The sequence below is a fragment of the Theropithecus gelada genome, chromosome 2, assembly GCF_003255815.1.
Source record: "Theropithecus gelada isolate Dixy chromosome 2, Tgel_1.0, whole genome shotgun sequence".
Taxonomy (NCBI): Eukaryota; Metazoa; Chordata; class Mammalia; order Primates; family Cercopithecidae; genus Theropithecus; species Theropithecus gelada.
The window spans coordinates 28,482,791-28,500,393 of record NC_037669.1 but is presented as its reverse complement, the minus strand read 5'-3'; the positions used below and the strand labels follow the sequence as shown (position 1 = coordinate 28,500,393).

General features: G+C 37.8%; 1 protein-coding gene across 1 annotated transcript in view; it reads left to right on the top strand.

The window, feature by feature from the left end:
• MYH15 (myosin heavy chain 15) overlaps positions 1-17,603 on the top strand; it is a 131,950-nt gene that overhangs the window by 28,272 nt on the left and 86,075 nt on the right. Inside the window, exons 12-15 of the mRNA XM_025375445.1 lie at positions 40-178; positions 8,723-8,841; positions 14,743-14,892; positions 15,372-15,542. Coding sequence (XP_025231230.1) covers positions 40-178; positions 8,723-8,841; positions 14,743-14,892; positions 15,372-15,542 — 579 coding nt within the window. The remainder of the gene's footprint in view (positions 1-39; positions 179-8,722; positions 8,842-14,742; positions 14,893-15,371; positions 15,543-17,603) is intronic.

The following is a 17,603-nucleotide window of genomic DNA, read 5'->3' as shown; positions in this document are numbered from 1 at the left end:
GGCAAATGAAGACAGGGCCATCTGTTTCTGTTTTTACAGCAAGCCATGGACATCTTGGGCTTTCTTCCTGATGAGAAGTATGGATGCTTTAAACTCACTGGAGCCATCATGCACTTTGGAAACATGAAATTTAAACAGAAACCTAGAGAAGAGCAACTGGAAGCAGATGGCACAGAAAGTAAGAATTACTTTGAAGATACGGTATATACTTCAAATCCCTGGGCCCAAGCCTGCCCCCTTTTCCTTGCAGTTAACCTCACCTCTTACTTAAAATTAATCAATAGTGTCTCCCTTGGTTGCTGTTCTTCAAAAATGGTTCTGTCAACTACCATTCTAATGTAGAATCCTCCTATCACAGAATAAGAAGCACTCCTCAATAATTATTGATGATCCAGTCAATTTGCTAAACTTGGGTGAAAGAGAATGCCTTTAGCACATAGATTATTGAGAACAATGAGAGAAAGGAACGAATCATGGCCGGACACGATGGCTCACACTTGTGATCCCAGCACTTTGGGAGGCTGAGGCAGGTGGATCACTTGAGGCCAGGAGTTCAAGACCAGCCTGGCCAATATAGCGAAACCATGTCTCTACTGAAAATACAAAAAATTGGCCGAGAGTGGTGGCGCACACCTATAATCCCAGCTACTTGGGAGGCTGAGGCATGAGAATTGCTGGAACCCAGGAGGCAGAGGTTGCAGTGAGCTAAGATCGCACCATGGGCGACAGAACAAGACTCAGTCTCAAAAAAATAAATAAATAAAATAAAATAAAAATAATAAGGAGCAAATTATGATAAAATGTATTAAATGACATAATGGAGATGTGAACTAAGGCCCTTGGAATTCCCGCGGGATGTAACTAACTCATAGGGGTGAGACCAGGAGGCTTTATTTCCCCTTGTTTTTTTTTCACATTTTAAAAAAGCTATACTCTTTTCTGCTTACCAGAAAGATTTATGGCACCTTACAATGAATGATCTGTCTAGAATGATCATTAAAATAAATCCCCACAATTATGAAAAGAAGAAAGCATAGTTATTCCATTTAATATTAAAATTCCTTACAACTGAAATGAAAAGAGAAAACCCATTCATTCAACTCTTTCAACAACTAATTTTTTAAATTTTATATTTTTAATGCATGAAATATACATAACATACAATTTACAATTTTAGCCACGTTTAAGTGTACAGTTCAGTGGCATGAAGAACACTCACATTGTTATATAATTAGCAATGTATCCACTGCCAGAAGTTTTTCATCATTTCAACCTCAATAAACTATGTACTTATTAAACCCAAACTCCCTATTATCCCCTTCCGGTACTCCTGGTAACCACTGTTTTACTTTCTGACTCTAGGCACCTTATGTAAGCGTAATCATATGATATTTGACCTTTTGTAACTGGCTTATTTCACTTAGCATAATGTCTTCAAGGTTCATCCATGTCGTAGCATGTATCAAAATTTCATTCCTTTTTAAGGCTAAATAATATTCCAGTGTGTGCATATAACACATTTATCTTTTCATCAGTCTATGGACACTTGGTTGCTTCCACTTTTTGGCTATTATGAGTAATGCTGCTATGAATGTTGGTATATAAATATCTGTTTGAGTCTCTGCCTTCAATTCATTTGTGTATATACCTACAAGTGGAATTGCTAGAATAAATGGTAAATCTGTTTTTTTTTAGGAACCATCATATTGTTTTCCACAGTGGCCATACCTCTTTACATTTTCACCAGGAATGCACGAAGGTTCCAGTTTCTTCACATCCATGCCAACATTTGTTGTTTTCTGTTTTTTGGTTTTGTTTTTTATAGTAGCCATCTTTATGGGTATAAAGTACTATCTTATTGTGGTTTTGATTTGCATTTCCTTCCTGGTTGGTGATGTTGAACATCTTTTTATGTGCTTATTGGCCATTCGTATATCTTTTGAGAAATGTCTATTTAAGTCCTTTGCCTATTTTTAAAATTAGGTTTATTGGGTTTTTTATTGTTTGACAAATAAGTTTTCTGGTTTTTTTTTTTTTTTTTTTTTGAGACAGAGTCTTGCTCTGTGGCTCAGGCTGGAGTACAGGGGGGCAATCTCCGCTCCCTGCACCTTCTGCTTCCCAGGTTCAAGCAATTCTTGTGCCTCAGCCTTCCGAGTAGCTGGGATTACAAGTGCACCACTATGCTGGGCTAATTTTTATATTTTTAGTATAGGTGGGGTTTCCCCGTGTTGGCCAGGCTGGTCTCCTGTCCTTAAGTGATTCACCCACCTCGGCCTCCCAAAGTGCTGGGATTACAGGCCTGAAACACCACACCTGGCCTATTGTGCAGCAGATAATTTTAGAGGCCAGGCTGTGCCAGGGACTATTCTTGATGCTAGGGATAGATCTGTGAACAAAATATTGTCCCTGTCCTGTCTAGTGTGGGAGTTAGAAAATAAATACATAAATATGTAACAAGTTCCATACAAAAAGGAAGTAAAGCAGAGTTTAAAAAATAAAGAATGATAGGATACAGGGGTTGTTGTAGATAGGGTGGTCAGGAAGTCCCTCAGAGAAGAGGACTCAGCACAGATGTGAATGAAGTGAGGCAATGTAATATGAAGATTTTGTAAACATCTTACACATTAACATATTCACATATGCTTTTATGGCATCTTATTTTATTTTTGCCATCCCGTTTGCTTTTTCCATGCTTTAAAACAAAGGTTTTTCTTGAAGAATGGTTTTTATTACAAAAAACAAGGCATACTTATTAATAAATCAGAAAACACAGATGAGCAAATGAAATGTGTAATCTCATCTGCTCTCCCTTTTGGCTTCTTCTCAGGTTCTTTGCTGGAGCTTCCTTGTCTTCCCTACTGCTAATTGCTCTAGGCCTGCTCAGGGCTCAACCCTTGAATCTTTCCTCTTCCCTCTCTATACTCATTTCTTTGGTGCCCATCTCAAACTGAACATGAATAGAACTGAACTCTTCATCCCACCCTGCCTTTACTACCAACTCTTCATTTCTAGTCTTCTTCAAAAATGCCAGCTAGGTTCTCCCAGTCACCCTGACTCAAATCTCAGAATCATCCAGACTCCTCTCTTTTTCTTTGTCTCTACCTTTGAAATCCAAAAGCTCACAACTTATCACCATGGCCATGTTCACTGCCACCACCTAGCCCGAGCCACCATTTCTTACCAGATTATTGCCACAGCCTCCTTCCTTGTCTCCCTGCCTGAACCCTTGCCTATGATGGATAGGTGGACAGCTCTGCACCGAGAAGCTACTGTCAGTCCTTTCATAGTGTCAGTCAGCCCTTGTTCCACCATGTCCTGCTTCTGCTCTAAACTCAACAATGGCTCCCACCTTACTCCAAATGAAACCCCACATCCCTGTCACAGCTTCCTTAACCTCTATATTAGGTTGGTGCAAATGTAGTTGTGGTTTTTGTCATTACTTTTAATAGCAAAAACCGCAATTATGTTTGCACCAACCAATACTTCTCTTCTCTCTCTAATCCCTACCGTTAGTAGCAAAATCTACCATTTTCTCTTCCTTTGTTTCCCTCCACTCAGATGTTCTGGCCTCTTGGTTGTTTTTGGAGCCTGTAAGCACTCCTATTGAAGGACTATTTTCATTAACTCCTCTTTCTGCCTGGAACTTTTCTCCTGTCCTCATATCTTACTCCCTCACTTATTAAAGTAACTTCTTGGATCTTACCTTATTAGAAAAGCCTTCTCTAGCTACCTCCACCACTATCCCCCTAATCTAAATATTTTTCTTCATGTCATTCATACAGCTAGTTTTTATTGACTGTCCTAGCCTTCACCCCTCAGTCTTTACCAGATGTAAGCTTTGTAAGAGCAGGGACCTCATTTGGTGTGTTCACTGCTATATTTCCAGGTTTTAAAATGTGCCTGGCACATAGTAATGGATAATTATTTGTTATGTGAATCCTACCTACTCAGGGACAATCACTGTGAATGCCAAAGGACATATTTTTCAATGTAGCTTTCTAGTTGAATATGCACATATAACTTTTTAAAATAAAAATTTGTGATCATATGCATGCTAGTATCTTTTTTACTAAATTATATTTGAATATCTTTTGTCTTTTCAGCAATATCTTTTTAGATGGCTACAAAATATTCCATTGTGTGAATGTGCCATAATTAACTTAAGCATCTTACTGGATACTGAGTTTTTTTCAGTATGCTTCTACCTTTAGCTCATTTTAAAAACAGAGGTGTTGAATTTTTCTTTAATTCTAAGGGTTCTTAATGTATTAAGCTTTGGTAAATTTTTCCCAGTTAATTATTTGGGAAGGAATTGAAGGAGCTTGACAGATGAAGAGGGAAAGGGAAAGGGCACCCAAATCCAAAGGGGCATCCTAGCCTTTGCCTCTTTCTTGAGTTCCAGCTCCATATTTCCAACTCTCAGCTGCATATTTTCTAGTATCCTAAACTCTGCATGGCTAAAAGTCCATCATCTTCTCCCCTAAGTGATGTCTTCCTACTGGCATTTCTATTCATATTTACGGTACTGGTCTTCTCTCTGCTTCTCAGACTGGAAACCTCCTAGTCATATTTCTCAGTCTCTCTCTTTCTTCCTTTCTCATTACTAATTTGGAGCTTCAGCATCTGACACTTGGGCATTCTGCAATGGGTTCACTTCGTAGTTTAAAACTCTTCCTACACTGGTCTGTCTTGCACATTTCCAAAATTAAGCATTCTAAAGCCTGACTCTAATTATGTCATTTCTCTGCTTACAGCTCCTTTAACATTTCCCCATTCTTTAATTAATACATTATAGCAGCATTAGATGTCTTCTGCAACCAGAAATCACCCACTTTTCTCAGTTTCTCACTCACTCCCTGGCACTGTAGTCCAATCCATCTGGGTTATAACCTCTTCTTGGACCATATATTGTACTCTTCAATGCCTGTGGCTTCAAGTCATGCTGTTCATTTTTACAGAAACTCTTGTTCTCCCATATTTGCCTCCAAAAACTCTTGTCATCCTTCAAGGCTCAGATGGAATGTTGTTTCTTTTTTAATCCTTCCCCAGTCATGCAGCCCAGAAGGGCTCTTGCTCTGCTTCACACTTTCGTGATACTCGATATCTGTGTCTCTTATGCAGTTGTTTTACTGACATATTATTTTTTTCTCCGTGTTTTACTTACTCTCATAGATTATAATTTCTTGATGCCAGGGATTTTTGCCTTTTTTATTTATTTTCTTATTACGTTATCTAGCATCAGGGCTTACATATAGCAAATGCTCAGTAAACTTTGTTTAATAAATTAATGAAATATGAACAACTCAAAAATTGTATTATAACCTTCCATAAAAGAGATTAATATCGTTATCATAACCCATGTAGACTGACAAAACTGGATTTTGTTTCATTCTTTTATATCTGGTTATTTGCAGATGGGACTGAACTGGGATAGAATTGTAAATTTGGAAAAGATTGCTTTTTGAATTTCTCTACCTTTTTACCTGTTTTCAGGTGAAGTCATACTTTGTTCTTTCCATCTTCCTGATTTCAAAATAAAATTAGCAAACCTGGTTACTCTTCTCTAGACAGTAGTTTGCAAACTTGGCTGCTCACTAGAATCACTGGGGAACTTTTAAAATCCTGAAGCTCAGGCATTACCCAAGCCAGACAAACCAGATTTCTGTGGGTGAATTTCAGGCATCAGTATTTGCTTTTACAACTTGCCAAGGACCCCAATGTGCCATCAAAGTTGAGGACTACCGCAATAACAACTTTGTTCTTAAACTTGTATGTGTATCAGAATCACCTGGGTAACATGATAAAACTAGAGCAGCCCAGCCCCTAACCTGCTTCAGGGAGCCTGTTGTTTAATATTTGATTAGCTCTCCAGCTATGCCAATGCACACTGATGCTTGAGAACCACCACTGTAGCTAAATGTGACCTCCCCCAGGTAAGATCATGCAGCCTAATTAAAGTCCATGGGTTCATTCACAAGGTCCTGAAGGCACTGATGCTTATGGGTGGGAATTTCATAAAGCCTATTTGGGAATACGATTAAAATATGTTTACACACATTGCTATCTTTACAATAGTAGTTCCTGAATGTCAGATGGGCATTTATTCATAGATTTACGCTATTTTCATCTTGGTTGTAAACTGTAAACATTTAGTGCAAATGAAGTAATTTACTTTTTGGAAGATGATGACTTCTATTGCTTCCTCCGCCCCCCAAAACAGAGAACATATGTGATGCATAATGTAAATCTCTGGAGCAAATCCAGGGCACACTAGTCCTGTCTGTAGATACTCAACTGTCTCTGGAGTAAGTGAGAAATAATCCTGTAATGTTACATGCTATTTCTGTTAAGCTTAAGGTGGGGTACTCCTGAGAGAATTTGAGTTTCTTTTGTTCATGGATAAAAATAGACTCACAGGACTGTGCTTAACACTGGAAAAAGGATATATGAAGACTCTCGGCGTGGGAAACTATTCCTTGAGACTATTATTACCTGTATCATGCCTCTGCATGCTTCCAAAGCTTAGAAAAAACAAGTGTTTCCTCTTTTTTTTAAACCCAGACAGATACCAGAAAATTGTTTTTCACATTGTTGGTTACTGTTCATCTCCACTCAGATTGACCAGACACATTTTATTTCTTCCCATCTTTTACATATTTTCACACTGGATTAGATACTCTATAAAGTCTCTCCCAGTTCAAAAAGTCTATGATCTGACATACCGGATTCTTAACTTGAAATTGTCAAGCTTTTGCCTCCAAACCTGGCACTGTTAGCAGACTCATCTCAGCACAGGATGGGCATATCTGCTCTACTTTTGATTTTCATTTATTTTTCCAGATAAGCTTTGTGTTTTGAAAGGTTTCGTAGCAACCAAGTACCCAGGCTATTATCACTGCAAATAAACTAACATAAAGTAGGTATGTAGATTGTAGCAATGTATGTATAATATATATTGATTTTAGTTTATAAGCAAATCAAACATTTCAAACATTTTAAGCCTTGTAGACACTTAAAAGGCTGTGAAAAGGAAATTGATATTGCTAATACAGATGAGATAGACCTCTCTAATTGCGTTTTGTTTTTACTTTATTTTCTGTTTGTGATTATTGCTCAGGAAAATTTGCAGGTTTATTTTTCTTTAGTGAATTAAAGAAACGCTGCACTACCTTCTATTATGAGACATTATTCAACAGAATGACTATGCCAGACATACTAGCATATCTCCAAATTCATTTAAAATAGAAAGCAGAGAGAGGTTTTGGATGAGCGGAATATTTATTTTGTTTGGTGACTGAAATAATCCACAATTTGAAATATGTTTATAACTTTTTGCCTGTGTCATTATTTTATGTCGTTTTTTTCATACCTAAAGTGATGCATGCCTATTTACTTTTCCTTCTGATAATACTTATTCTCCACTACTTTAGGAAATGAAAGTTTTCTTTCATAAAACAATTTTGTGGGGTGTAAGTATTATTGTTGGACAGCAGAGGGCACTACGGAGTAAACAGAGACTTTGCAGGGAAAGGATGGGCATTTTACAGATAACTGGCAAGTGTCCTGGCTTCTGTTGATTGGTGCTTGTCTATAATTATCAGATTACATGGCCCAAGTCCGTGTTTTGTTGAAAGAGTCCACAAGTACATGCATAGAAAGAGAAAACAAATAATAAAGATGGCATTTTCCATGTCCTTCAGACAAATTATATCTCAATTTCTAAGAGTCGATTTCTTGATACTAGTCCTCTTTTAGAAGATTCATATGCCATAATATTCACCCTTTTAAACTGTATGGTTATTGGGTTTTAGTATATTCTCAAGGCTGTGCAACCACCACTATCTAATTCCAGAATATTTTATTATCACAAAAATAAACTCCTAGTAGCAACTATTAGTAGTTACTTTGATTTTTGCTTCTCCTCAGCCTGTGGCAACCAACATCGACTTTCTGTCCTCATGGATTTGCCTGTTCTGAACAGTTCATAGAAATGAAATCCTGCAATATGTGGCCTTTTGTGTCTGACTTCCTTTCACTTAGCATAATGTTTTCAAGCTTCAGCCATGTTGTAGCACACATCAATGCTTCATTTTTGTAAAATGACTAGCAATATCCTATTATATGAGTATAGCACATATTTTTATCCATTCATCAGTGATGGATATTTCACTTTTCCCTACCTTTTGACTATTGTGAATAATGCTGCTAGAAACATTTGTGTACAATTTTTTGTGTGAACATATGTTTTCATTTCTCTTGGGTGTGTACCTGAAAGTGAAATTGCTGGGTTCTATAGTAACTCTATGCTTAACTTCAGAGTAACTGTCAAACTGTTTCTTACAGAAAATGCACACCATTTTGCATTCCCGCCCACAATGTATGAGGGTTCCATTTTTTCTACATCCTTGCCAACACTTGTTATTGTCTGCCTTTTTGATTACAGTCATTCTAGTGGGTGTGAGTGGCATTATATTTTCTTTTTCATTAATGCCAACGAACTGATGAAGTGAGATTTCAATGTGGCTTTGACTTGCATTTCCAAGAAATAGGTTCCTTTAAACTTTTAGGATTCAGGCATTTATTTGAAAACTATAATCTACCTTGCTACATTGATCTAAACACACTATATTTCTGTCCTTTGGGTAGTTAGTTTGGCTATAATGGAATGAATTTTAACAGTGTTTTCCTCTCTCCTTCCTTCTCTTCTATCTCTGATGACCAGATGCTGACAAAGCTGCTTTCCTCATGGGCATTAACTCCTCTGAGTTGGTAAAGGACTTGATCCATCCTAGAATCAAAGTTGGTAATGAGTATGTTACCAGAGGTCAAACTATAGAACAGGTAAGGTGATATTTCAAGAGCATTATTATTCTATGATCTTCCAATAATTGTATATATATTGTACTTGTATATTTTTCAACTACTAAGGATGTTTGCAATAATAAAAGCTTCTATAAACGAGCAAAAAAGAGTTCTTGGGATGACTATTCCAAATGTTTTTACTTGTGATGCACACCACAGTAAATGCTCTTGTCTGAAACATACATTTTGAAAGTTTTCCCTTAGGTAGCAAGTATCTTTGCAGATGCAGACAAACCCTCCACTTGTTGTGATCAACATCTTTGTCATCCAGCAAGGAAGCTTTCAAAGCTGTTCGTTCCTAACATGGATAAAATTGGCAAATTGGCATGCCTCACATATTTGGCATATTGGCTCCTTTGACATAAAAGACACATGAAGACATGTTAGTTGAGAAACAGTTTTAGGACATATGCTAAAAACCAATATTTGAAAGGAGGTGGGTATTGAGAACAGAAATGAGAGATGGAACGTCATGTAGACTTTGTTTAGCATCCATAAGAATGTTGTAGTGGAGAATAACAAATTCTCTGAGGTTTTGCCTTAATGCAGTAAATATTCCCAGGGCCACTGGGTAATGAGACCATCTAAACATGCTAGTAAGTTTCAAAAATAATAATTTATAGCTGTAATGTATAAGGGAAAATATGAGATAAGCTGGGCTGCAGTAATGCATACACACTAAAATCTCAGTGACAACAAAATATTTCTTACATCAAGTCCAATACAGAGTATATAGCCTTCTCTGTTTTGTAGTTCTATGTTGTTCTTTGTAGTTCTGTGTCATCTGGGACACATGGCCTCCAAAGTGACTGCACAAGGAGAAAAGATCATTTGTAGAGAAAGTACAACCACCTTTAACTGCTTGGGCTAGAAGTAATATCACTTTCACTAACAGTTCATTGATAAGAATTAGTAAAATAATACCTTTAGCTACAGAAAGGGGCTGAGAAATGTAGCCTTTCTGGAAAGAGGAAGTGGTGCACACATAGTATGGCTAAAGCATTCACAGGTATTATTGCCTTCTATTCTTACAATAATACTCAGAGCTAAGTAGTGCAGAAATGCATAATTTATGATTTTTCTAGTTGAGCAAACTGAGTCAAAGGGAATGTTAAGTAACATTCTTACCCAGTCTTACTCAGTATACACCCTAACTCTGAAAGAAAAATAGACAAATGTACAAATTTGTAATATAAGACAGTCATCTTCTATATGATGACTAGAATAGATGTGTTTCGCTTGGTGTATTAAGGTAACTGATGTGTCTGTGTTATTTAAAACATTTAAATGACTAATCAAAATCAATTTATTAATTTAGCTTACTCTATAAATGGATAATTCTACCTCTACTATAATACTAACTTTACTATATTGAAATAATCTGCTTACATTTTTGTCTTCTAACCTCTTTGAGGCATGGACTATGTCTAATTCATCTTAGTGCCCCAAGCATCTGAAACAATTCCCTGTAAGCCGTAAGTGCTCCACACATGTTAAAATAGACTACATTGAGCTAAACTTGAATCACGATCAGCAGGACACATAATTGAGCTATTTCTTGGCAGTGGGGTTAGAGTTGTTCAGCAGTTGCGTGCCTTCTTAGACATTCACCACAACATGCATGACATGCTATGATTATAGAACAGGGGTTTTCTCTGTATAAAACTAATGAGCCCAAATAGCAAGACGAGCAGATTTTGAATGTTTCTAACATAAAGAAATGATCGATGTTTGAGGTATAGATGTGCTGATAACCCTGATTTGATCATTACCACATTGTATACATGTATGAAAATATCATACTGTACCTCATAAATATATACAATTATTTTTCAATTAAAATGATAATAAAAGCAAAAAATAAAAATAAAACTAATGAGCCCATAGGAGGCCTGAGATCAAGCCTTCAGTTCTCTCATATTGTGTTCTGAGGAACTAAAAACACAATATTATAGTAGGGACTCCAGCCTTTACTATAACAGGACCAGTGAAACAAGCTAATATGTTATTATTCAACATTAAAATAAAAAAACCTCCTTCTTTCTCTGTCTCTCACTCTCTCTCTCCTGGAGACATAGTAAGAAAGCACACTCTAAGGCTTTTTTTTTCCCTTAGGAATTTTACTGATTTTATAGAGACAATTGTCACTGCTAAAAATAGAGACATGTATGCTCTGTTGATGACAATTGCAAAAGATGGGAAAAAATTTTGCAGCGTTAACATTCTATACAAAATTTAGTTCTAGCTATAATGCTAACTAACTCTGATACCTTGGTTAATTGTCTTCATCTCTCTGAGCACCGCGGTGAAGTGGCTGAACAACTTTGTATTTCTCAATGTAATTGGCATTTAAGATGGAACAGTTCTTTATGGATGAGAGTGTCCTGCACATTGTAGATGTTTGGGATTCCTGGCCCCCAGGTCACTAAATGCCAGTAGCATTCTTAGTCACTGTGACAACCAGAAAATGCCACTTGCATTTCCAAATGCATTCCTCCTTTGAGGAGATACCATCCCAAGGTGAAAACCACTATATATGCCTATCGAGAACTAAGGATCTTCAGGTCTAGTATGTCATGATTCCATGATATTTCTAACTATGTCACCTAGAAATAAGTTCCTTTATGATTAATAATAAAATAATAATAATGTCCACTGAGTACTAACTATAGGTGATGTGCTAAGTGCTTTGCATGGATTATCTCATTTAATCTAATAAAAAGCCTACAAAGTAGATATTATTATTGCCATTTTACAGCTACAGACAGTGACCGTTAGAAAGATTAACCACTCAAGGCGACACAACTAGTAAGTAAATACTGGGGTGAGGATGAGGAAGTGATAAAAGCAGAAAAGGGGTGGAAAAGGGAGGATTAACATTTACTGGAAACTAAGTGTCAAATGTGCTGTCAGTTTGCATCCCCTGTCTCATTGGATATCTCACAACAACCCTGAGCTACGCATATTTCATTATTATTATTTTACAGATGAGAAAGGCAGGGATCAACATACTTAAAACTTTTGGCTGGGCTCGGTGGCTCACTCCTGTAATCCTGCACTTTGGGAGGCCGAGAGGGGAGGATCACCTGAGGTCAGGAGTTCGAGATCAGCCTGGCCAACATGGTGAAACCTCGTCTCTACTAAAAATACAAAAAAATTAGCCAGGTGTGGTGGTGTGTGCCTGTAATCCCAGCCACTTGGGAGGCTGAGGCAAGAGAATCGTTTGAACCTTGGAGGTGGAGGTTGCAGTGAGCCAAGATTGTGCCATTGCACTCCAGCCTGGGCAACAGAGCAACACTGTATCTCAAAAAAAAAAAAAAATTAACTATTTGACTTCATTATTTTTTTTTCTATTGTTTTCTATCATGCACGATTGCCCCCAGTAACCAAAGTCTTCTGTGAGGTTGTTTTAAAAAGAGCTAAGAAATGGGTGCACTTAACCCCTGAAAAGTGGAAGTATAGATTTAGCCATCTCATTTCCTCTTCATTGGACAGAAAATGATGAAAATGATTAGTGAGCAACATATTGATCTGTTTCATGAATTCATCAGCAGATGTTTACCATCCATTTCTCCTACTGCCTACATCTCCAGGCTTTCTTCCTATGTTTCTCTACCACTTGCCCCACCTGACCTAACAGTATCTCTCCCACTCCCACTTCTCAAGTATTTAGGGAATTAAAGGGGGGTGAGCAAGTTAGTCATGTTCTTTTTAAAGTTTCAAAGTGACTGCTATAGACAGAGTGATTTCTTCGGTGTTACAGAGGATGAAAATCATTCTTGATGCTTTATTTGTACGTGTGTGCTCTTGATGCTGATAATAAAAAACTGTGATGCCATCCGGCTGATGGATTACTGTGGAAATGACTCAAGATAACTGATCAGGGAGTGGGTGACTCATAACTAAATCACCACCAGAAACCAACTGGCTCCTGCTGCGTGCTGTCTCCTGGGCAGAAGGATGGATGTGATAGGCCTATTTTAAATGTTAAGTGGTTGGAGCACGTTCTGTTGCCAGGCTTGGAGAATGGCCAACTAAAATTCTCTCCTCCTTGGAGTATGTCAGAAACCTGCTACTACAGCAGTGCTATTGAGTTATGGAAGCAGGATCTGCATGTGTAGAACATCATCCAGGCACAAAGGTTGGCGCTGTCCCCAGTGGGTTACTTTAGAACCTTTGCCACACCCCTCCAGGGAAGGAAAAGGCAGCCTCAGTTTTACAGCAAGAGAATCTGAGTCAGAATGATGCACCAAATGGCTATTCTCTGTCCAGGTTGTTGAGAGCAACACTGGGAACTAATATAATAAAGAGTTGGAAGCTAAGGCTAGGAAGATCCTTTAAGAGTGTTTTTCAGATGAAGATGCTGCTTTCCAGAAAGGTTAGATCACTTGCCAAAGGTTACACAATTCATTGGCATCTACAGTAGTGGCAGAACAAGGATTAGGGATTATAAATTTCTAATGTACTATATCACTATGTTCAAACTATTACGCATGGTATTACAAATATTCTGAATCTTATTAAAATGGTAAGGAAGACTTCATTCAGGACTGCTGCAATAGATATATTGCAACAGGGTAGAGATACTGGGCTCAACTGCAAGTACAAGGTTAAGTGGGGATTTATAGCCCAAGACCAGAGGGAGGGGATCAGTGGGTGGCAAATTACTAACAGTGGGTAGGAGGATTTTTTTAAAACTGACCTAACAGGATTCTTGCTAAAGGCAGGCCAATAACATGTACATCAAAGGTGGGGGATAGGGGAACTTAATCAGAGATCAAGGGTGAGTGACTTAGCAGACTTCTTCCTGCAGCTGGGCTAGAGAGGCTGAAGACAGGACAGGTAAGGTGGAGGCGAGGGGTCAGAGGATCCTCATTAAAGTTCGGTCAAGGAGAGAGTCTTTGTCAATAGTAATCAGCTGGGGATTGTGTTAGCTTACAGATTCTGATTCAGTAGGTCTGGGACTGGGCCTGAGAGTCTGCATTTTTAACACACTCTTAGGTGGTGTTGCTGCTGCTTGTCTTAGGATCACACTTTGAATAGCAAGGCTTTGGGACACATTACCACACCATAACCTGGGATAGTTAGTCCTTTAATAATAGGAACGTGATTCCTCTCATCTGTGTTTCCATAAGGAGGCACCAGGCTAGCTTACTCCTTTCTCCTACCCATCTCCTTTCCTCCTTTTTCCTCCCTTCCTCTCTCCCTCCTTTTCCTTCTCCCTCCCTCCTTTCCTTCCTTCCTTCCCTTCCTTCCTCCCTCCCTCCCTCCATCCCTCCCTTTCTTCCTCCCTCCCTTCCCCTCTTTCTCCCTTTCTCTCTTTCTCTCTCTTTTCCTTCCTTCCTTCCTTCCTTCCTTCCTTCCTTCCTTCCTTCCTTCCTTCCTTCCTTCCTTCCTTCCTTCCTTCCCTTCCTCCCTCCCTCTCTCCTTCCTTTTCTTTCTTTCTTTCTTTCTTTCTTTCTTTCTTTCTTTCTTTCTTTCTTTCTTTCTTTCTTTCTTTCTTTCCTTCCTTCCTTCTTTCTTTCTTTCTCTTTCTCTCTCTCTTTCTTTCCTTCCTTCCTTCCTTCTTTCTTTCTTTCTTTCTTTCTTTCTTTCTTTCTTTCTTTCTTTCNCCTTCCTTCTTTCTTTCTTTCTTTCTTTCTTTCTTTCTTTCTTTCTTTCTTTCTTTCTTTCTTTCTTTCTTTCTGTCTCTCTCTCTCTCTCTCTCTGTCTCTCTCTTTCTTTTCTTCCTTTTCTCACTGTATTCATCAGAATGTTGGAACCACAGAAGGTCAATAAACACCTCCTGATTTGACTAGAAGGTGGTTGCTGATAGAGAATGCCCAGGATTAAAACGAACACTTCAGTCAGATGAAGGAGTGTTTTCAATGTGATTTCTAGGTAACCTGTGCTGTTGGCGCCCTGTCCAAGTCAATGTATGAAAGGATGTTTAAGTGGCTGGTGGCACGGATCAACAGGGCCCTGGATGCCAAGCTGTCAAGGCAGTTCTTCACTGGCATTCTTGACATCACTGGTTTTGAAATCCTTGAGGTAAGTGTATCTGGTAAGAAGGAAGTCAATGCACATTTATAAGAAGATTAGAAAATGTTACTTGAAGATGGGAAAATATGGTCAAAGCATGAGGATCATTCTGTGCATACCTTAAGGGCTACCTTGATTGGAGAAGAACTATAATTAATAGTAATTATTGTTGTACTTAATGGTATTAAGTATTTATTGATTTCTTAATTCTGTCTTACATAAAGGTAAATAGAGGTAAAGGAATTAATTGTGATTTTAAATTTTAATACCATTAAGTGCTGTGTTATTGTAATAATCTTTAGAAAATTGCACTTAATGATATTACAATTCAAAATTACAATTAATTGAGTTAATTGAGCATTTGTTTCTTGTTGGGTCTATTTCCGATCATATAATAATGGTTATGGTTTTTTCTTTACCTGACGTTCTTGAAAGTGGACCTCAATTTTATTTTTATCTCTTCTTCTTACCTATTCATATCCTTGAAGTATAATAGCCTTGAGCAACTTTGCATTAATTTTACCAATGAAAAGTTACAACAATTCTTCAATCGGCACATGTTTGTTCTGGAGCAAGAGGAATATAAGAAAGAAAGCATTGAATGGGTGTCTATTGGCTTTGGTCTGGATTTGCAAGCTTGCATAGATCTCATTGAGAAGGTAATATATATTTTTCTCCTTGTCCATTTTCATTTCGGGAGAATTGTCCCTGCCTGTTATGTTGATCCATGTCAGGATTTAGGCTCTATCAGAGGATGGGAAATGGGGGCGGAAAGTCCTGCACATTTTGTCTTAATGGTGTTTGTGTGCATCACCCATGGCATCCGAACGAAACTCTCTTGTCAGTGGCCCCCTCCATCATCTCTAACGCAGGCTTTCACTGCACATTTGCTGCTAATGCATGGCCTCCACTGTTAATGTGAGAGGAAACTTGTCGAGATTAAAAAATTGTCGTGCTCTTGACTGGAAAAACACAGAGCTGAAAATATGAGCACTGTAGGGCCTGACTGATTAACATAAGGTGAATGAGTAGACCCAGAGCAGCTTAACGAAATTTGGCAAATTAGCATGCAAACAAACAACTGCCATCAATCCTCAAGGCCACTACCTTGCAGGATGTAGTTTGTTCATTTAATTGGACAAGTACCAGTTAAAGTAATTTATGACAGTACGTCATGGTTTATTAGTAAATTAGCTGCAGTGTACGGTTTCTGAATTTGGTGATATCCCAATACTCTGAAATCTTTCTGCATGTTCTGGGAAAGATGAGCGGGGTTTGCTGGGGAATTATGTATGTCCTTTCTGTGGCTTTCTCCAAGACAGCAAGCATGGCGGCATGTTAGCAGTTACATGCCTCTTGGGCTTCGCCATAATCGTGGATTGCGGTGAATCTTGAAGATGGATCTGGGCAGTCTGAAGCCTTTAATTTCCTGAAAACTCCAGCTATGCTGTCACAGTTGATTCTCAACAATTCTGCTAGGAAGGAGCTAGGGCAACTGACCTTTCCCTGTCCTTTGCAAGCCTCAGGTTTTATCAATCTGTGTCCTATCAATTTCATTTATTAGACTTTAGATCTTTTCGAAAATAACTATTATTTCCAACGGGAGTAGATATCCCATTGATTTTATTTATTTTATAACAAGTTAACTTCCTGGGGGAAAGACAGACTGATTAAAAAATAATAATAATGAATCAACCATGAGCTGATTAAAAATAGTAATAAGCATGAACCAACCATGATCTGGTAAATGTATTCTGGCCTTATAAAAGCTGTAGTTGTCTGATTAGAAATGAAACAAAAGAACTGGAGGTCCTCAGAGGGACAGATTTAGCTCCTGGCAATTGTCACCTATCATATATACTCACTTTGATTATCACAAGATACTGTTTCCAGGCAGGAACGTGGACATAGACGTTCAGATCCTGACAAGTTCTGTGAATGTTACTGATTTTTAGTTGATCTGAAGTCTGTTGCCTCATTTGTGCCAGTCTTGGTTATTCCAAATAACACACTAGCATCATGGATGTAATTTCCTGTTGTATTTTCTACTGATATAATAAAATGAGAAAAAATTACTGACCAGATGATGAAAGGAAAAGATAAGTCTTTGGTTTTCGACAAACAATTTTAACAGGATCCAGGTCAGGCAAATGAAAATACCAAAGACTTCCTTGAAAAGATTCTAAATTTTGAAAAGACCCATTATGTTGGTTGGGGCTATCTGAAGAAGATTTGTAGCAGATATTAATGATCAAACTCAGTCCTTGAAATAAAATGCATCATGGGATGTTTTTAAAATTCGAAAGAACTAAAACACATCAATGTGTATAAAATGTTGTATAGCATGCATCTCTGTATATGTATAAGAAAAAAGGATTTTCATTACATGAAAGTTTCATATTTGTACAAAAAGGTGCCTGTAGTCCCAGCTACTAGGGAGGCTAAGGCAGGAGAATAGCTAGAACCTGGGAGGTGGAGGTTGTAGTAAACCGAGATCACACTGCTGCGCTCCAGCCTGGGCAACAGAGTGAGATTCTGTCTCAAAAAAAAAAAAAAAAAGTTTATATCAAACTAAAATAAAAAATGTATTCTAACACAAACTTTAATTGTTAATTTGGTCTTCAAGTTTATAGTGACCTCCTTTCACATTTATGCTGTGAACAAATCTATTATAGGATTTGCTCATATTTTATTACTTGAAATATTCTAGTTTGTTTAGA